Source organism: Sminthopsis crassicaudata, chromosome 1 (genome assembly GCF_048593235.1).
Source record: "Sminthopsis crassicaudata isolate SCR6 chromosome 1, ASM4859323v1, whole genome shotgun sequence".
NCBI classification, from domain to species: Eukaryota; Metazoa; Chordata; class Mammalia; order Dasyuromorphia; family Dasyuridae; genus Sminthopsis; species Sminthopsis crassicaudata.
The window spans coordinates 702,600,053-702,617,593 of NC_133617.1; the positions used below are offsets into that span (position 1 = coordinate 702,600,053).

Here is a 17,541-nt window from a genome sequence, read left to right on the forward strand (position 1 = left end):
CTCCCCTCTCTAATTCATCCTGCACAGTGCTCCAAAGTCATTTTCCTAAAACCTAGATCTGACAACATCACTCCTCTCCTCAAAAATTTTCCTTATTATCTCTAGGAACTCAATAAACTTTGGTATTTGAAGTCCTTCCTAAACAGGTTTTTCCCTACCTTTCTAATCTTTTTACATATTACTCCTTTCTATAACCTCTATGGTCAAGCTATGCTGATCTATTTAGTATTTGTTAAACCTCCAAGCCTTTCTTTGTATTGCCTGCTCTCCTTCCTAACTTCAGACTTAGGATACTTGAATTCCAACTTCCACTTTCTCTCTAAAACTACTTCTATCTATTTCATTTATTTACAGGTTCTAGCTGCCATTAGAATGTAAGCTACTTGAGGACAAAAACTTTGTGAGTTTTATTTTCCTTTCTTTGTATCCTCAGAGCTTAATCTAATAGGTATTTAATAAATAAGTCCCAATAAATGGTTGTGGATAAATCGATTCATCTATTCTGACATTAGTTCATAGGAGAAAAGGGGAGGTCTAGGAAGGTAAAGTCATTTTCGAGATCACACTAATACAAAGGTCAGAGGCAAGTGGAGAAGTTTTCTGCAAGGATTTTTTCCATTTTTAAAAATTTTTCAGTTCATTGTCAACTGACCTAAAATTTCACATTCATTCACCTGTAGGTATTTAGAACACACAAATGAGTTAATCATGCAAATAACCTCCTAGAGAGTTGGAGTTAACTGGTCATCCACACCTTATTGGAACTAATTTAATTTGCTGGGGTTTTTTTTTCTGAATATTTAGACAAGATTAGCCTGGAATAAATGGCAGTTTTTATTGGAAGGGAGGAAGAGCAAAATACTAATAGAGATTACCCAAAGAATGAGAAAAAAGACAAATATCAGTTTAAAAGTGGCCTTTCGATCCAAAGCCTAGCAAACTTTTTTTTTTAAACTTTCTTTTCTTTTCTTTTTTTTGGTTTATGTTTTCTTTCACAGCATGAGTAGTGTGGAAATACATTTTGCATGATTGCAAATGTATAACATATCAAATTGCTTGCCTTTTCAATCAGGAAGGATAAGGGGGAGGAAAAGAATTTGGAACTCAAAATTTTGAAAAATGAATGTTAAAAATTGTTTTTACATGTAATTGGAAATTTGTTTTTTTTTCTTTTTTTCTGAGGCAATTGGGGTTAAGTGACTTGCCCAGGTCAAACAGTTAGGAAGTATTAAGTATCTGAGGGCAAATTTGAACTTAGATCCTCCTGACTTCAGAGCTTGTTTTATATCCATTACACCAATTAGCTGCCCCTGGAAATTTGTTTTTAAAAAAAAAAATGGCTTGTCTCTGTACTGTCTTTCTAGTAGCCTGTCTAAAAGCACAGATGGAGAAGCTAGTCTTTCTAGATAGCTAGGTGGTAAAGTGGTTAGTGTTGGACTGAGTGTCAAGAAGTCTTAAGTTCACATCCAAGCTGTAGCTATATGACCATAGACAAGTCATGTAATCTCTCACCTCAGTTTCTTCATTTGTAAAATGAAGATAATAATAGTATCTATCATAACATTACTGTAATGATAAAATGAGATAGTATTTGTAAAATGCTCTGCAAACTTTAAAGCACTATAGAAATGCTAGCAATGATGAACAGTTTTAGCATTTGTGGAAATGTTTTCCATGACTGTATAATATATATACAATTATATATATGGTGTGTACATATATATATATATATACACAAAAAAAATATATTATCTATACATATATGTGTACACATACATACAATTACATATGTATAGATATAAAATTACATCTATATGTATACACACACATATATAATATATATATAAATGGGCATCAAATTGCTTGCCTTCTCAATGAATGGAGGAGAGCTGGAGGAAGAGAACTGGAATTAAATTAATATTAAAAAACATTTTTTAGCTTTGAGTTAAGTGAAAACCCAGAAGGCCTGCTTATTACATTTGTGTATGATGTGAATCCATGATGTAGAAAGGAAGAAAGCTAATATGTTCGGTGACAGAGTAATCATAGCTTACATGCCTGTAGGCCTTCAAAAATTGCCCAGAACATTTTATCTATTTCCTATTTTTGGATCTTATGAGTTAGTTTTACAGATATCAATCAATAAATATATATTAAATGCCTACTTTATGCCAGCCACCATACTAGGCACTGGGAACACAAAAAGGGACAAAATGCTATGGTCTCCTCAAGGAGCTTACAGTGTCATGAGGGAGACAACATGTGAGCTAGATGGAGGATAGAGATAATAGAGGGAAAGCATTAGACCTAAGAAGGGTTAAGGAAGCTTCTTGTGGAAGGTGGCATTTTAATTAGGGCTTGAAGGAAGCTAGGGAAGCAAGCAGGCAAGGAGAGATGAGGACAAAACATCATTCCAAGCATGGGGAAAAACCAGAGAACCTGCACAGTGAAAAGCTGGAGTGTCCCATTCATTAGCAAGAGCCACGAGGCCAGAATTACTGGATTGAAAAGTATATGGGGGAGAGTAAAGTATATGAAGACAAGAAAGGTAAGAAGGGATGGGGTTTTGGGTAAATGGAAAATTTTATACTTGTTACTGTAGATGATAGAGAGTCACTGATGGAGGATGACCTGGCTAGACTTGTGCTTTAGGAAGATTAATTTGACATCTCTTTGATTGATCTGTGATCCTATTTACCACAGGTGCTTCTCCAAATGTCTTTTCTTCCTTCTCAGGCCTCCTAAAACTCCCCTTGCTTTTACCCTCTCAGCTGAGTATGTGGAGGCATACTTCGCTGAATACTTGAAGCCCCTCACTAAGAGCTTCCTCTTCTCCCCCCTCCCATCTCCTGTCACTGAGATTCTCTTTTGCCATTTGTTACTCTTCCCTGTCTCACACAATGAACTGACCCTTCTTGACAAAGCCAATGCTTCTATATTTACAAGTGATCACATACCACTCCATCTTTTCTAGATGGCCCCACTCGTAGTATCCATTCTCTCTCAATGAGTCTCTCTCTCTCCTTTTCTATATGCTGCTATAATACAGTACAATATAATATAATATAACATAATGCGATATAATATAACATAATACAATACAACACAATGTAATGTAATATATGATAACATGAGATGATACAATATAATATAAATAATAATTAATAAATATAACATAATAACCTTCTGGATGGCCTCCCTGCCTCAAGTTTCTCCCTATTCCAATCCAACCTTCCTAAAATGTAAATGTAACCACATCACTTCCTTATTCAACAAACTGTGGTGGCTCCCTATTACCTCTAAAATCAAATATAAAATCTTATTTGGCTTTTAAAGCCCTTCATATCCTGGCCCCTTCCTACTTTTTTCAGTCTTTCTTTATATTATTCCTTTCTGTGCCATTTACAATCCAGTGGTCCGGGCTCCTTGCTTTTCCTTGAACAAAACAATCTACCTTCCAGCTCCAGATATTTTCACTGGCTGAACCCCAGCTCAGGAGCTCTTTCCTTCCTCATCTCTGCTTCCTAGTGTCTTTGATTTCCTTAAAGTCTTAACCAAATTTGCATCTTCTGCAAAAAGACTTTCACAGTCCTTAATCTCTGCATCTTTTCTCTAAAATTACTCTTACTTTATCACATATATATATATTGTTTATACACATTTTTTATGTCACCATACTTAGGACAGTACCTGACACATAGTAGTAGGTATTCAATCCATGGTATTTGATATCTAAGTGTAGGATGGATTGGACGGGGAAGGAGAGAGGGAATTGCAATTGGTAATGGAGGCCTGTGCCATAGTGATGGCAGTGTCCGAAGAAAGAAAGGGGAATGGATCAAAGAAACTACAGATTGGATATGGGAAGAGACAGTGAGACAGAGTGAGGAGTCAAAGATAACAACTAGGTTTGATGTCTGAATGACCAAGTGGATGGTGGTTCCTCAACAATCATAAGGAAGTTTGGAATAGGAGAGATTTAGGAAGAAAGAAAATGAACTCCCTTTTGGACAGGTTGAGTTTAAGATGTCTATAGGATATCCAATTTAGCACGTTAATTTTGCATAAACTTTTATTTTGTACTCCTCATTTGTAGATCTGTACTATTGGCATGATTATCCCCATTCTATAGAAGAGAAAACTGAGGTTCACTCTGTAATGAGAATGAGATCTTAGAATCATATTAGAATAAGAGATAATTGAATGTATGGCAGCTGATGAGACTTCCCCAGCTAGCAAGTATTAGGCTGGAAGCCAGATTTATCCTTACTCAAATGGCAACACTTTCCCCACTGCTCTGTGTTGTCTCTCTCAGAAATAACAACAACAAATTACAGCCATAGCTGACATTTATATAGGGCTTTAAGGCTTATGAAATGCTTTTAAAGGCAATTGGTGGCACAGTACATAGTGCATAGGGCCTGGAGTCAGGAAGACCTGTATTCACAATTGGCCTTAGACACATACTAATTATGTGACCATGAAACAATTGCCTCAGTTTCCAGAACTTTAAAACAGGGCTAATAATAGTACCTACCTCCTAGAGCTGTTGTGAGGATCAAATGAGATTCTATTTGTAAAATGCTTAGCACAGTGCCTGGCACATAGTGGGTGCTTAGCACAGTGCCTGAGATACAGTAGATGCTACAAAAATGCTTATTCCATCTCTGCATGCATCTAACTTTTCTCCTCCTATACAGGGGAAGGGACTTGCCCAGGTCATAGGGATTAAATGTCAAAGTTAGAATTTGAATCCATTGTCCAGTATTCTTCCTTCTAAGCTGAAATGAAGACTCTAGCTTATCATCCTTGTTATTTCTGCAGAGAAGGCCATGGCGACTTCAGGAACACCCCCTCCACCTTGGGATAAGCAAAATCCCGTCCATGAAGACCCAGAACAACCAGGTTAGACCAACCACATCTACCTCTGATCTCTAGAAGGCAAAGGCACATAGTAGGATCTTGGGAGGAAGGAGCTCTTTGTTGGGGGGAATGGGGAAGGATGACTTTGGCCTGTGTATCTTTCCACTGCCATTGACCCTATGATCTGAGGGCTGTTCTCCTTTACCTAGTTCCTTATAAGTTCCAGATGCAGATACATCCTGGGCTCAAATCCGTATTCTAGGATGGAGTCTTGGAGCTCCTCAATGAGTTGGGGCTGGGATGAGTCTAGACAAAGAGGGCTCACTATGGTTCAGGAATAGAGACTATTGGAAAAAAATTTGTTCTGTTCCCCTTCCCTTTAAGGGAGATAAGGCCAGAGGCTGATTCCCCAAGTCTCACTTAAGTACTCATCTAAGTATTCTCATAGTCCTTAGCACAGTGCTCTGCCGACCATGGATGTTTCTTAAGTATTGTTGGATTTGTCATACTAAACAGCCAACTGGTGAAAACTACTGTGGGATAGATCAAAGATTTGGGGATATGGGTGGAAATAAGGACTTAGAACCATCTGAAAGGGGAGATTACTGGAAATTCTAAGTCAGAGCCATGTCCAGGGGGTAGTGTCTCACTATTTGCTCACCAGAGTTCCAAAGACTCTCAAGGTCATAATGCATTGTAGTTGTGGACAGAAACAAAGATGAAATAATTAATGTAAGCTAATTATCCCTTAGATTCTTGGGATTTTAGAAATGGATCATATAGCATAAATTCATTCGTAGGTCTGTACTACTGGCATTATTATCCCCATTTTACAGAGGAGGAAACTGAGGCTTCCTTTGTGATGACCTCTGCTCACTAAAGTTCAAGAGAACTCCTGGTTAGGTAAAAAAGCCAAAAATAGTCTAGCAATCCCTGATTTCTGATATAAGAGGGTGAGGGTAGGTCTGATTAAAGTCTGCCATCTTACATATTTCACAGAAAAAGCAACCAAAGTTGATGAAAAAGAAAAGGAATATCCTCTTTCAAAAGGAGAACATGCACATAATACTTCTTCTTACTTTCCACCTCCACCACCACCACCTTCATCATCATCATCATCTTCATCATCATCATCGTCATCATCATCAGGTAAAACAATTTTCACTTTTAATCTACTTTTCAAAAGTTTTTATTGATTTTTTTTCTGTTTCTTACATCATCACGTTAGGTCAATTATCCCTTCCCTAGCCTTTGTTACCAGTAAATAATCCTTTATTTGGAATCCTTAAGCTCTGAGTATAGTTTACTACTTGAAAAGGTCAATATTCTCATTTGTTCCATTCCATATACCTCTTGTCTTGTATTCTTTGTCTCCATCTTCTTCAGGAAAGGTTTAAGGTCACTGAAACATAGCCCTGAAGTTGTGGTTGTTTAATAGTCATTTTGTTCTTTTTATTTTAATATTTTTATTATTCTTTAATTTTAAAAAGTTTTATTGATTTTCTCAAATCTGGGCTCTGTTCTTACAGACAGCAATAGTGATGACGACCAACTCCATGGGATCGACAGAAAACCCCATCCAGGTGAGCTCACTAATAATGGTGTCAAAGTTGACCTGAGTGAAAGGAGAAAATCAAAGCACTAGATTAGGATTTGGAAGTGGAGCTATGGCTGCTATACTGCACTGGGTAGAGCAGCAAGTTTATGCCATTTCAACTTTTTAAGGCATTCAATTGGGAGAAAAATTGGTAGAAGAGTAGGGAAAAATCGCTGGCCTTTGGACAGACGGGGAGAGACCCCAGTATGCTGGGCCATTGGTGGGATCCTGGAAGCTGCTGGGGTGGCCATCCCTTCAGGATACAAGAAGAAGATCCAGATCCAAGATTCACTTGATTCAGCAAGATATTGCTGAAAAGGGGAGAAAATACTATCTTTTAATTGACTAAAATTATTCTTTTAAAATTTTTCAATAGTATTTTACTTTTCCAAATACATGTAAAGATAGTTTTCAATTTTCATTTTTGTAAGAGACTTTGTGTTCCAAATTTTTCTCCCTTATTTGCCCCTTCCCCAAGACAGCAAGCAATCTGACATAGGCTAAATATGTGCAATCCTTCCAAATATATTTCCACATTTGAATTGGTAGATTATTCTTGCTAACTTATTTTAATTACCTTGCTAAAGCTTCTAATCACAACTGCTCCCAATGTCTTTTACATTTTAATTTCCTTTCACAAAGCCCCAGTCATCCCAATCTTAGTCGGAAGAGATGCTAAAGCTTATTTAATTCGAAGCTTTTCTGTGTACAGAAATCTCTTCTACAAGTTTCCCTGACAGGCAGTCACCTAATGAAATTCTCCCTGGAAGGGGAATCCATTCCATGGTTGGAAGGCTCCAATTGTCAGTTTTTCCTCGTATTGAGCTGAACACAATGTTCCCATACATACCTGCCAACTGAACAGACCAAGTCTTCTCTTCCCCCTTGGATTGGTGACTTCTAGAGGTTCTAACCATTGCCAGCCATTACAACCAGTGCATAGAATGCTCTCTTTCCTCCATTCCTCTCATCCAATCCCATTCTAAGACACGGGTAGGTACTGTGATTCTATCCTAGAGCCCCAGCAGATGGAATATCTCTTGATCACATTTTCTCCCCTTTCACTTTTCCCCTTACATTCCAGTTACTTGGGTTCATGGTTCATCTCTTTTGCTAGATGGTAAATTCTATGGAGACAGGAACCAAGGCTTAGCCATTTCTGTGTTCTCTCTGGGTAAAAAGGTTTGCACATAATAAATGCCTCTGTTCTCATCCAGATATTATCAAAGATGAACCAGTGACTAAGAAGAATGAACTTCAGCTCTATGAAGGTAACTCAAATCAACAACAGATATTTCTATAAGATCATAGATGGAGGGACAGCTGGGTAGTGCAGTAGATAGAGCACCAGCCCTGAAGTCAGGAGGACCTACGTTCAAATCTAGTCTCAGACACTTAACACTTCCTAGTTGTATGACCCTGGGCAAGTCACTTAACCCCAATTGCCTCAGGGGGGAAAATGATCATAGATGAAGAGCTGGAGAAATGTTCTTGGAGGCCACCAAATCCAACCCCCTCATTGTGCAAGTGAGGAAACCAAGGCTGAGACAATAAGTAATATGCCCAGGATCCCACAACTAGAGTAAGAGATTGTATTGGAACTCAGGACTTCTTAATTTCAAGTCATATATGCTACACACACACACACACACATAGTACTTTACTAGTTGTTAGGAATACAAAGACAAAAATCAGGCAACCCTTGCCCTCCTCTATTGGGAAGAGGAGAAAATTTAACTCTTACACAGGTAAATACAAAATTAATAAGTTAATTAACTGAAAAGTAAGCAATTTATTAATAATTAACAAGAAATCATTTTAATGTGATTCAGCATTAACCACTGGGTGGATGAGGAAAGATTACCATTATTTCAGAACCAGACAGAATGAAATTCTCTTGGCAAGAAAATAATCAGCAGAGTGCTTTCCAGAGGAATGTTAATAACTCGCTTTTAGAAAGCAACTTAGAAAAAATGCTGGACTTGTAATCAGGACGTCCTGAATTTGAATCTCAATTCAGACATTTGCTAGTGGTAAGACCCTGGGCAAGTCATTTAACTTCTCAGCCTCAGTTTCCACATCTGTAAAGTGGGGATGATAATAGTACCTCATCCCAGGATTGTTGTGAGGATCAGATGAGGTAACATATAACCTCAAAGCACTACGTAATTATTTTCCGTGATTATTATTTGTATTTTATACAGCAATCTCAAGTTTGTAACATGTTTTAGATATTATCTTGTAACAGTAAAATTCTTAATAGCATCTTTTTGGAAAGAGGGCAACAATATAGTAAGAATGACTAGAAAAATTCCTTGTTTCTCTGGGAGGCAAAGAAACAAAATTGAGTCTGATGTCCCAGAAAAAGCAACCTCTTCATGTAAAAAAGAAAATGATCTTTAATTTCTCTTTGAACTCACTGCTTCTCATAGCAGTGTAACTAGGCTTTCGTATCTCTAAACTCTAAAAATAATTGTTCTTTCTTGTTCAAAATCCTGCATCAATTGGTTCTTTGCAGTTAGACAGCTTCCATTAGTCATTTTATAGGAAGTCTAGCCAATTTTCATAAGAATCTAGGTCTTCATGCTTTTGACAACTACTCAGTGCTCATCAATATAAAAGTCCTATGTTTCCTAACTAGTATGCTACTTAAATTTTTTTCCTTAAAATTAAATGCTTTGGATAAATTAACATGTTTCCTTTCAAAACCTAAAAACAAGATAGTGAAAGCAACAAAACCACCATATAAATGTCTATTTATACATACTATAATAATAAGATTAGATGCAATTATAATTCAAATCTAGAAACCATGAATGATTTAATCAAAGGTGGATTTGACCATCATTGGATGTTCCAATAAAATGTGAATATATATGAAAGGGCTTTCATATTTGTTTATATATTATTATGGAAAAAAAGCATAAAAACTTTTGTAGTTTCCCATTTCTACTGTATTTAACTTACAATCTATTTTTGATAAAGTTTGTATATATTAAAAATGTAACAATAATATCTAAATACTGATAGTTTTTATTTGTTTTGGGGATGGGATAGATGCATCTGGAGAGATAAAACCCTATGACGAATCAGGTAAATATCCCAGTTACAGGTTTGTCATTATTGGAGAAACAAATGTGTTTTCCATATTATTGTTTGATTATGGGAGAGCAGAAACTAATGTTTAATTCCTTTTTTACAGAGCTCAGAAGAAGAGAAGTTACACCATCAGAAGGTAAATATATAAGTTGTGGGGGTTTTTTTGGTTGTTGTTGTTATTTGTCCTTTGTTCTCAAAGAGGACCATGATATAGTAACAGCTGTGGGGTAAAACATTGCCAGAGATGTTCAAAGGCTTTGGGTAGCAAGTATCACAACACCACAGGGTGATCTTATAGATAGGACCTACTTAATGCGATTTGAGGTACACTGGGAAGGGGTCTCTGTCCTTTAAAATATGTCCTTTCTTACCTGACAGTATCTAACATGTCCTTCACTTGGATCTTTAAGGATTCTTGGGCAGTAGTGCTAGTCAAATATGACTTGTATTTGAGTTTAAGTCTTTGCTCTATCATTTGTTAACTGTATGACCTTGGACAAATCACTTCACTTTTCACTTATGGGTAATGATCTTATGAGATAATAAATGTGAGGTACTTTGTAATTGTAAGGTACTATATAAATAGCAACTATTGTTGGTGCCGATCCTTTGTCTTCAAAGAGGAAAAATGACCTTGAAGTGATTGCTATAAATCCCCTTAAGAGTGACCATTGGAAGCCATTATTATCCATCCCCTTATCAGGAAGTTTACAGAAAACAAGCTATCTGGGGAGCAAAAAGGCACTAGGGAAGAAAGGGAGGTGGGAAGGCACCAAAGTCAAACCTTAGACACTTGCAATTTTGCCACCTGTAGGCTAGTCTTTGCAGCTTAATCATTTGCTCAACACTTATTGAATACCTACTATATATTGAACATTATATTAGGGGCTAGAGGAAATTTTAAAAAATTAAGACATGGTGCTTGCTTTCAAGAATTTTTACAATCTGTGGAAATATGTTTTGTTCAACTCAGAATATATATAATGGGTATTGTATTTTTGGTCAGTGGGTAGGCAAAGAAGTTGAGGAAGAGAGAAATTTGGAGCTGAAAATTAAATATATGCTTGTACATATATAAGGAAACTTTTCAGGCTAGTATGTGATGTTAATGGGATAAGCGGTATGTCAATAAAACTTATCATGGCTTTAGTCAAATAAATACTCTATTTGGTGGCTTGTACTTCCTGGCTTATCTCATAGTATGAGCTTGCAGACTAAATGAATCAAAGCTATTCTTCTCAAGAAGAAATATCCATTGCATTGAAAGAGGAAATTGAATTAGAAAATATTGAGAGAGAAGAAATTAATTTTTCAAGGGAAAACCACTCCCTGAAAAGTCATCATTGTCTTAACACAACCATCGTTTTGTTTTAAAGAGCCAGAAATGGAAGATACTCAAGAAAGAAGAATGAACATAAAGAAAGATGGTAGGAAACTTTCAACATATTTCAAAGCTTCTTCCTGTTTCATAATCAGAATTTTCAACTGAGTGGACCACATCCTATTGTGGTTTATGGTTCACACTTGGGTAATAAAAATGGGATGAGAACATTGACCACCTTCCCATAATGCTGAGGTATTAGTTAGCTTTAAAATTTTCCTTTCCCTTATATATAAAACGAAGGAGATGGATTAAATGATTTCTAAGACTGAATTCCTTCTGTAGTCTAATATTTAATGACTGAATAGGAAATTTAACAGAACTATGGAAACCAAAAGATTAAGGGATGGAGAGATCCCTGAGAAGATCTGAAGTTGGAAGAAACTTGGAAAACAGAGTTTTGATGACACATTTTTCAATACCAAAGGATAGCTATAATTTGAATTTATATTCATTTCTTTGGTTGAACTAGATCAAGAGGGTCAAATTCCAGAGTAAGCATTATCTTGGGAAATATTATTTCCTAAATTTTGGAAATTAAAGAAACTAAATAAAAATACAATACAATATAGATAATGCTAATTTTTGGTTTTCTTAGTCAATGTACTACCTTCAATTTGAGTTTGACACTATTGAATTAGATATGGTCTTTGCTTACTCTTATCATTCTAAGATTCTAAGGATTCTCTATTAGGAAAGGAAATTTGTATATGATATAAATAAAATAGGAATGGGACAAAATGTTGGCATTAATTGAGGGTCTGGGCAGTAGATGGTAAAGCAGAATTCATAAGCTTGCAGGATTTCATTTAGTCATAATATTCACTTAGAGCTGGAAAGGACGTTAGCAGCTGTTTAGTCCAACCCCTATGTTTTTACAGGTAAGGAAACCAAGGCCCAGAGATTCCCAGGTGGAAGATGAGTTCAAATCTAGCCAACGTTTATTAAAGGCTTACTGTGTTCAGAGTAGCCCGTTAGGAAAGATATAATTTTTAGATAAGACATGGTCCCTGTTTTCATAGAGTTTATATTTACAGATAGTAAAGTTAACGATCCATTGGAAATTCCATATTGGAAATCCAATAATTCCTTTAGTTATTTAAAGGGATAATTTTTGTTGTCAGGCTGAGTGAGCAGACCAGAGATTAATTTTTGGTTCTTGCCTTTTCAGATGAATTTTTCCATTTTGTCCTCCTTTGCTTTGCTATTGGATCCGTGCTAGTCTGTTATCACTACTATGCAGGTAAGACCAGCTTGGGGGAAAATGAGGAAAAGCAAGAGAGCTTTGTCTGAGCTCACACAAACACTGACCCTCATTCTCCTTTGCTTGACTTTCCAGATTGGTTCATGTCTCTGGGTGTTGGATTGCTAACCTTTGCTTCTCTGGAGACTGTTGGAATATATTTTGGCCTAGGTAAGTAAGACTTTAAGCACTCATGGATGTGGGTGGTCCCACAGTATTATAACTTGGTCTGTGATAGTCACAAGATACATAGTACAAAGGTCACCATGTTAAGATACTGGTATTTATTTCCTCATTTAGGATTTATAGCTCATTTATGTCTAAAAAGAATTTCAGAGCACTTATAAAATTGAATAGAATAATATAAAAAGGACAGCTTAAAATGAAAAAGGAACATAGAAATAGATGTTGAGATACCTGAAAAAAGTTAATTATTGAAGTTAGGCACAGTGTGTCGCTCTGAACTTCTTGGCAATTCAAAAATCCATTAATTCATTCCCTCAACAAGTATTCATTGGGTTCCATTTGTCAAGGTCACATATTGTAGGGGAGACAAAGATAAAGGAAATATAATTTCTTTTCTCAGAAGTTGCAATCTGGCCTGGGAGGTAAGGATATGTGCACAGATAATCAGAATACAATGTATAACGTGCATGAGCAACAAAAGGATCCCACGATATTAATGGAATAATAATAATGACAAACTAACTTAAGCCCTAGATTCCCACTCTAGAATCTGACTGATTTTTAGGTTTTCTTGCTTGACAAAATGTCAGATCTGTAGGAAGGCTAGCATCCAAAAGCCATCACCAGGGGGCTTATAAGTTCATTATAAATGAGTTTTTCAGAGGCTTTCCTGATAGCAGACTTTAATATAGAGCAAAAAAGGAGAGAACATGAGACCAAAGCCAAGAGGAAGGTATTAAGGGAAAGGACAGAAATATACTCAACACAAACTCTCCTTTGTGTTTTGAGAAGAATACTAGACATGTGGCTGTAACCAGGTCACCCCATCTCGTTGCTTCTAGCAGTTACCTAGAATGTGGGTCCAAAAGCAGAAGAAATTGCTGTCCCACTCCATACTAAAGAGTAAGGTCAAGTGAGGCTATGACATGTGACCTTTTTTTAAGGCCATAACTAGGAATTCTTGCTTCTGAGGCAAATTCAGGCAAGTGAATAATTGGAGGGGTAGAATGGTGGTACAGAGAATGGACTGTCTTAATTAGATGAAATTGCTCTGGGTGATAGGGAAAGATATGTCTAAGGAAGCCTGGTCTATGAGTCTCAAAGTATTTTAACCAGCAGTTCCTGACTCCCAAACTCCTAGAGAAAATGGGGTAAGAAGGGATAGCAACAAGCAGGAGAAGGGGAGATAATCGTCACAGTAAAAGAACTGGAGTGTAACATCCTAATGAAGTTGCCCTGCAATGATAGAGATTTGTGAGGGACGGTGAGAAGTTGGGGGTAGTGGACCAGAAGAAAACCACAGGAAGAAAGTAAGCTGCCTCATGGAGATTGGTGCCCTATGACAAAGTTTCAGTCACCCTGTCCTAGTTATAGCTCTGCCTTTAATACCACAGAAAGCTTAGGGAATATCTCAGAGACTTGTGGTTCTAAGGGAATAAGGGACCCTGGACTGGTGAGAAGGTCACTTGTCTTAATTATAGTGTTGTACTCTGTACTTCTTAGTATCTTCTAGTTTTAAATCTATAATTATAATGATTCCTGCTTTTGTTCCTCAACAGTGTATCGGATTCACAGAGTCCTTCAGGGTTTCATCCCCCTCTTTCAGAAAATAAGACTAATAGGTAACTTTAAAAATTTTCCTAAATCCTATAACTCCTTTGCTTTTTCATGTTTGTATACTGTGCTGCCAGAGTCTTCTCATTATAACAATAGTAATCCCTACCTTACTTGGTATCTACAAGCACTTTGACCTCCATGATCTTATTTGTTCTTTATAACAAACTTTGGGAGGAAGCAGGAAAAGAGTATATTATTCCCGTTTTTAGGCGAGGTAAGTAAGGCCCATATGTCACCCAGCATCACATAACAATTTAATTTAGATCCAGCATTTGAACCTAGGGCTCCTGATTCTTCCTTTCTAGTATGATGGTACTGGAGTCAAGAAGTGCTGAATTTGAATCCTTTCCCAAATAGTTACTAAATGTTGAGATACCTGAAAAAAGTTAATTACTGAAGTTAGGCACAGTGTGTAGCTCTGAATTTCTTGGCAATTCAAAAATCCATTAATTCATTCCCTCAACAAGTATTTATTGGGTTCCATTTGTCAAGGTCATGTATTGTGGGGGAGACAAAGATAGACACACTAGATGTGTGACCTTGGACAATCCTACTAATTTCTCTGCTTCCAGAGAGAGAGGTTAGTCTAGACAGTTATTTAGAAGTTCTCTTTCATTTCTAAATCTGCGCACTTCAAATACTGCCTCGGACCCTTACTAGCTGTGTGGTTCTGGCCAAGTCACAGATAATCATACTGGCAGCATCTACTCATGAGCTTGTGGCATAGTTCAAATGAGGTGATACATGGAAACATTTGAATGGCGGCTGGGATGATGTTATCCTACAAGTTGATTCCTTTTTAAAGAGTCCTTCTGTTAAAAAGAAAATCTTAGAGATGTGTGCTCATAAAAATTTAACAACCAGGTTTTCTGAAGGGAAAAAAATCTACACAGATATTGAAATTTAATCTGCCTTATTAATATTTTCTTAAATATATCAATAAATAACAAATAAATATAATCAACAAAATAAATCAAGTTTGACTTGCATAGGAGAAAGAGAGAAGAGACAGAGAGACAGAGACAGAGACAGAGACAGAGAGAGAGAGAGAGAGAGAGAGAGAAAGAGAGAGACAGAGACAGAGAGAGAGAGAGAGAGAGAGAGAGAGAGAGAGAGACAGAGAGAGACAGAGACAGAAACAGACAGAGAGACAGAGAGAGAGAGAGAGAGAGAGAGAGAGAGAGAGAGAGAGAGAGAGAGAGAAAGTTCATTCTTTTATGTACTTTATGGAAATGAAGGCTTACAAAAGCCTTGGGAAGTAAGCAAGGTTGATATTCCCTACCCTCTCTCTATCCCTAACCCTAGCAGGTCTAAAGCACAGTTTAAGTATGTCACCATTAACAGCTGCATGACAGCAGAACTGAGACCAGACCTTCTGTCCATCTTTCTTTCTACTCTCCTAGACTAGTCTTGCTGCTAAGCAGCTGAAAATAGCCCAATTCCATGGAAAGAGTGCTGGTTTTGACATTAGAGGGCTGGATTTCAAATCCTTGTTCTGCTACTTGCTACCTTACCTGTATGTGCTTCTTTTTTTTTTTTGGTTTGTTTGTTTTTTGCTGAGGCAATTGGGGTTAAGTGACTTGTCCAGGGTTACACAGCTAGGACATGTTAAGTGTCTGAGGCCAAATTTGAACTCAGGTTCTCCTGACTTCAGGGCTAGTATTCTATCCACTGGACCACCTAGCTGCCCCTACCTATGTGATTCTGAAAAAGTCACAAATTTTAAAAAAATTTTTTTAAAGGTTTTTATTTTCAAAACGTATGCATAGATAGTTTTCAGCATTCATCTTGTGTTTCAAATTTAAAAAAAAACTTTTTAAAAAAGGCAATTGGGGTTAAATGACTTCCCCAGGATCACATAGCTAGTAAGTATCTAAAGTTGTATTTGAACTCAGCCCCTCCTTACTCCAGGGCTGATGTGTGATCCAGCACACCACCTCGCTGCTCCCTATTTTTTCAATTTTTTTTTTTACAGTCACAATCTATGGAATATCCTCATGGTTGTTCCCAGCTCTCAGAATATCATTTTCTTCATCTGAACAATGCTGAAAGGGATAAAAGGGGGTTTAAATTTGTTTAGGTTATGAACCCCTTTGACTTTCTGGGAAAGCCTACAGACTCTAAGCATAATTATTTTAAATGCATAAAATAAAATACATATGACTGTAAAGAAAATCAATTAAATTGAGATACAATAATTTTTTTAAAGTTTTCTAATTTCAGATTAAAAATTCTTGGAACAGAGGATATCTAGGGGCTTTATAATTCTGGGTCTATAACCTACAGGGAAAATATCTGCATGTTAACAAAATATCAGAAGAATACCAAATATGATGAATTCAGGTTTATATGGCGTTATTATGCTATGAAACAATGAAGTAATTAAGGATTAGATCCAATTAGTTCTAAGAAAAAATAAATTGGTCAGGTAGGACATCTTGGAGAAAAGAACACAAGGCAAAGTAACTGTTCTCTTTAAAATGATGTAAAAGAGAAAGAGGACCTGTTCTAATCAATATCTCTTCCCATTCTGCCTTCCTCTCACAGGTTTCCGGAGATCAGACTGAGAGATTGGTTTCAGGGAGACAGCTGGCATCAGGTTGGATTTGGGATTGTCAATCCAGAAATCATAAATCAGTCATTCCAGAACAACACCAGGGTACCACCAACCCATGCCTTGATGAGACCTGCTGGAGAACACTTTGTCCTTCAGGATCACCTAATGAGTCTGAGCACTGGACCAGCCATAGTTGTCGGGTCCTAAGTTTAGATCGGTTTTATTCTAAGGATTGGCTTAATAATGAAGGGGAGGGAAAGGGAAATGGGTGGGAGTGGAAGAGGACCCAGTCTTCCCACCTGACTGGTTCTGATTCTGAAGAAGAGAAGATTTCATTGGAAAAGCCTTGGGAGACAAGTGGTCTTGATAGAGTGTCATCAGCATTCCTCCCAGCTTTGATCCGATCATGACCTTCATCTTCAGCTTCCTCTGTGCTAGATAATCTTCAACCAAGTGGCATTTGTTGATCTGAACTGAAAGAAGTTGACTGAAAGAAGAGTTGGCCAGATCCAGAATCAACATCCAAGCTATAAGCAATGGGATACTTTCATCAAACTGTTGAGTCAGAAAGAGATTTACAATTTCTTCAACCATTCAAGCTGAAAACTATGACCAACGGCTACATAGGAAGAAATATATCATTCTGGGAGAAGAAAGAAATCAGAATAAATTGTTTGTAATCATGAAAACAGTGTTTGTGTCTTATATCCTTCCCTTAGATGCAGTCATGTTACAGCTGCTGTTGACTTGATCTGACTCCAAGTACATTTTTCTTTTTCTCAGATTTGTACAACTTACTATAGTATTCCTTTGTACTTTTGAGTTGTATTTGCTCAAAGAAGGAGCATTCTCTCTACCCCCGGCTAACCTCTTAAAGCCAGCCTCAGACAATTACCTGTATAATTTTAAACACTAGTTGTGTGATCCTGGGCAAGTCATTTCATTCTGTTTGCCTCAGTTTCCTCATCTGTAAAATAAGCTGGAGAAGGGAATGGCAA

At 37.0% G+C, this 17,541-nt stretch overlaps 1 protein-coding gene across 4 annotated transcripts in view; it reads left to right on the top strand.

The window, feature by feature from the left end:
* TMEM40 (transmembrane protein 40) overlaps positions 1-17,232 on the top strand; it is a 68,568-nt gene extending 51,336 nt beyond the window's left edge. For 2 of the 4 annotated variants that reach the window (XM_074283873.1, XM_074283871.1), the window contains exons 2-12: positions 4,825-4,905; positions 5,863-6,012; positions 6,393-6,446; positions 7,678-7,731; positions 9,518-9,553; positions 9,663-9,695; positions 10,936-10,986; positions 12,112-12,183; positions 12,280-12,354; positions 13,929-13,991; positions 16,534-17,232. In XM_074283873.1, coding sequence (XP_074139974.1) covers positions 4,833-4,905; positions 5,863-6,012; positions 6,393-6,446; positions 7,678-7,731; positions 9,518-9,553; positions 9,663-9,695; positions 10,936-10,986; positions 12,112-12,183; positions 12,280-12,354; positions 13,929-13,991; positions 16,534-16,553 — 681 coding nt within the window. In that variant the 5' untranslated portion in view covers positions 4,825-4,832 and the 3' untranslated portion in view covers positions 16,554-17,232. Of the gene's footprint in view, positions 1-354; positions 401-1,864; positions 2,549-4,824; positions 4,906-5,862; positions 6,013-6,392; positions 6,447-7,677; positions 7,732-9,517; positions 9,554-9,662; positions 9,696-10,935; positions 10,987-12,111; positions 12,184-12,279; positions 12,355-13,928; positions 13,992-16,533 lie in introns of those variants that run through there. The other 2 variants (XM_074283872.1, XM_074283870.1) reach the window with 2 other exon arrangements.
* Positions 17,233-17,541: the final 309 nt, after the last annotated feature.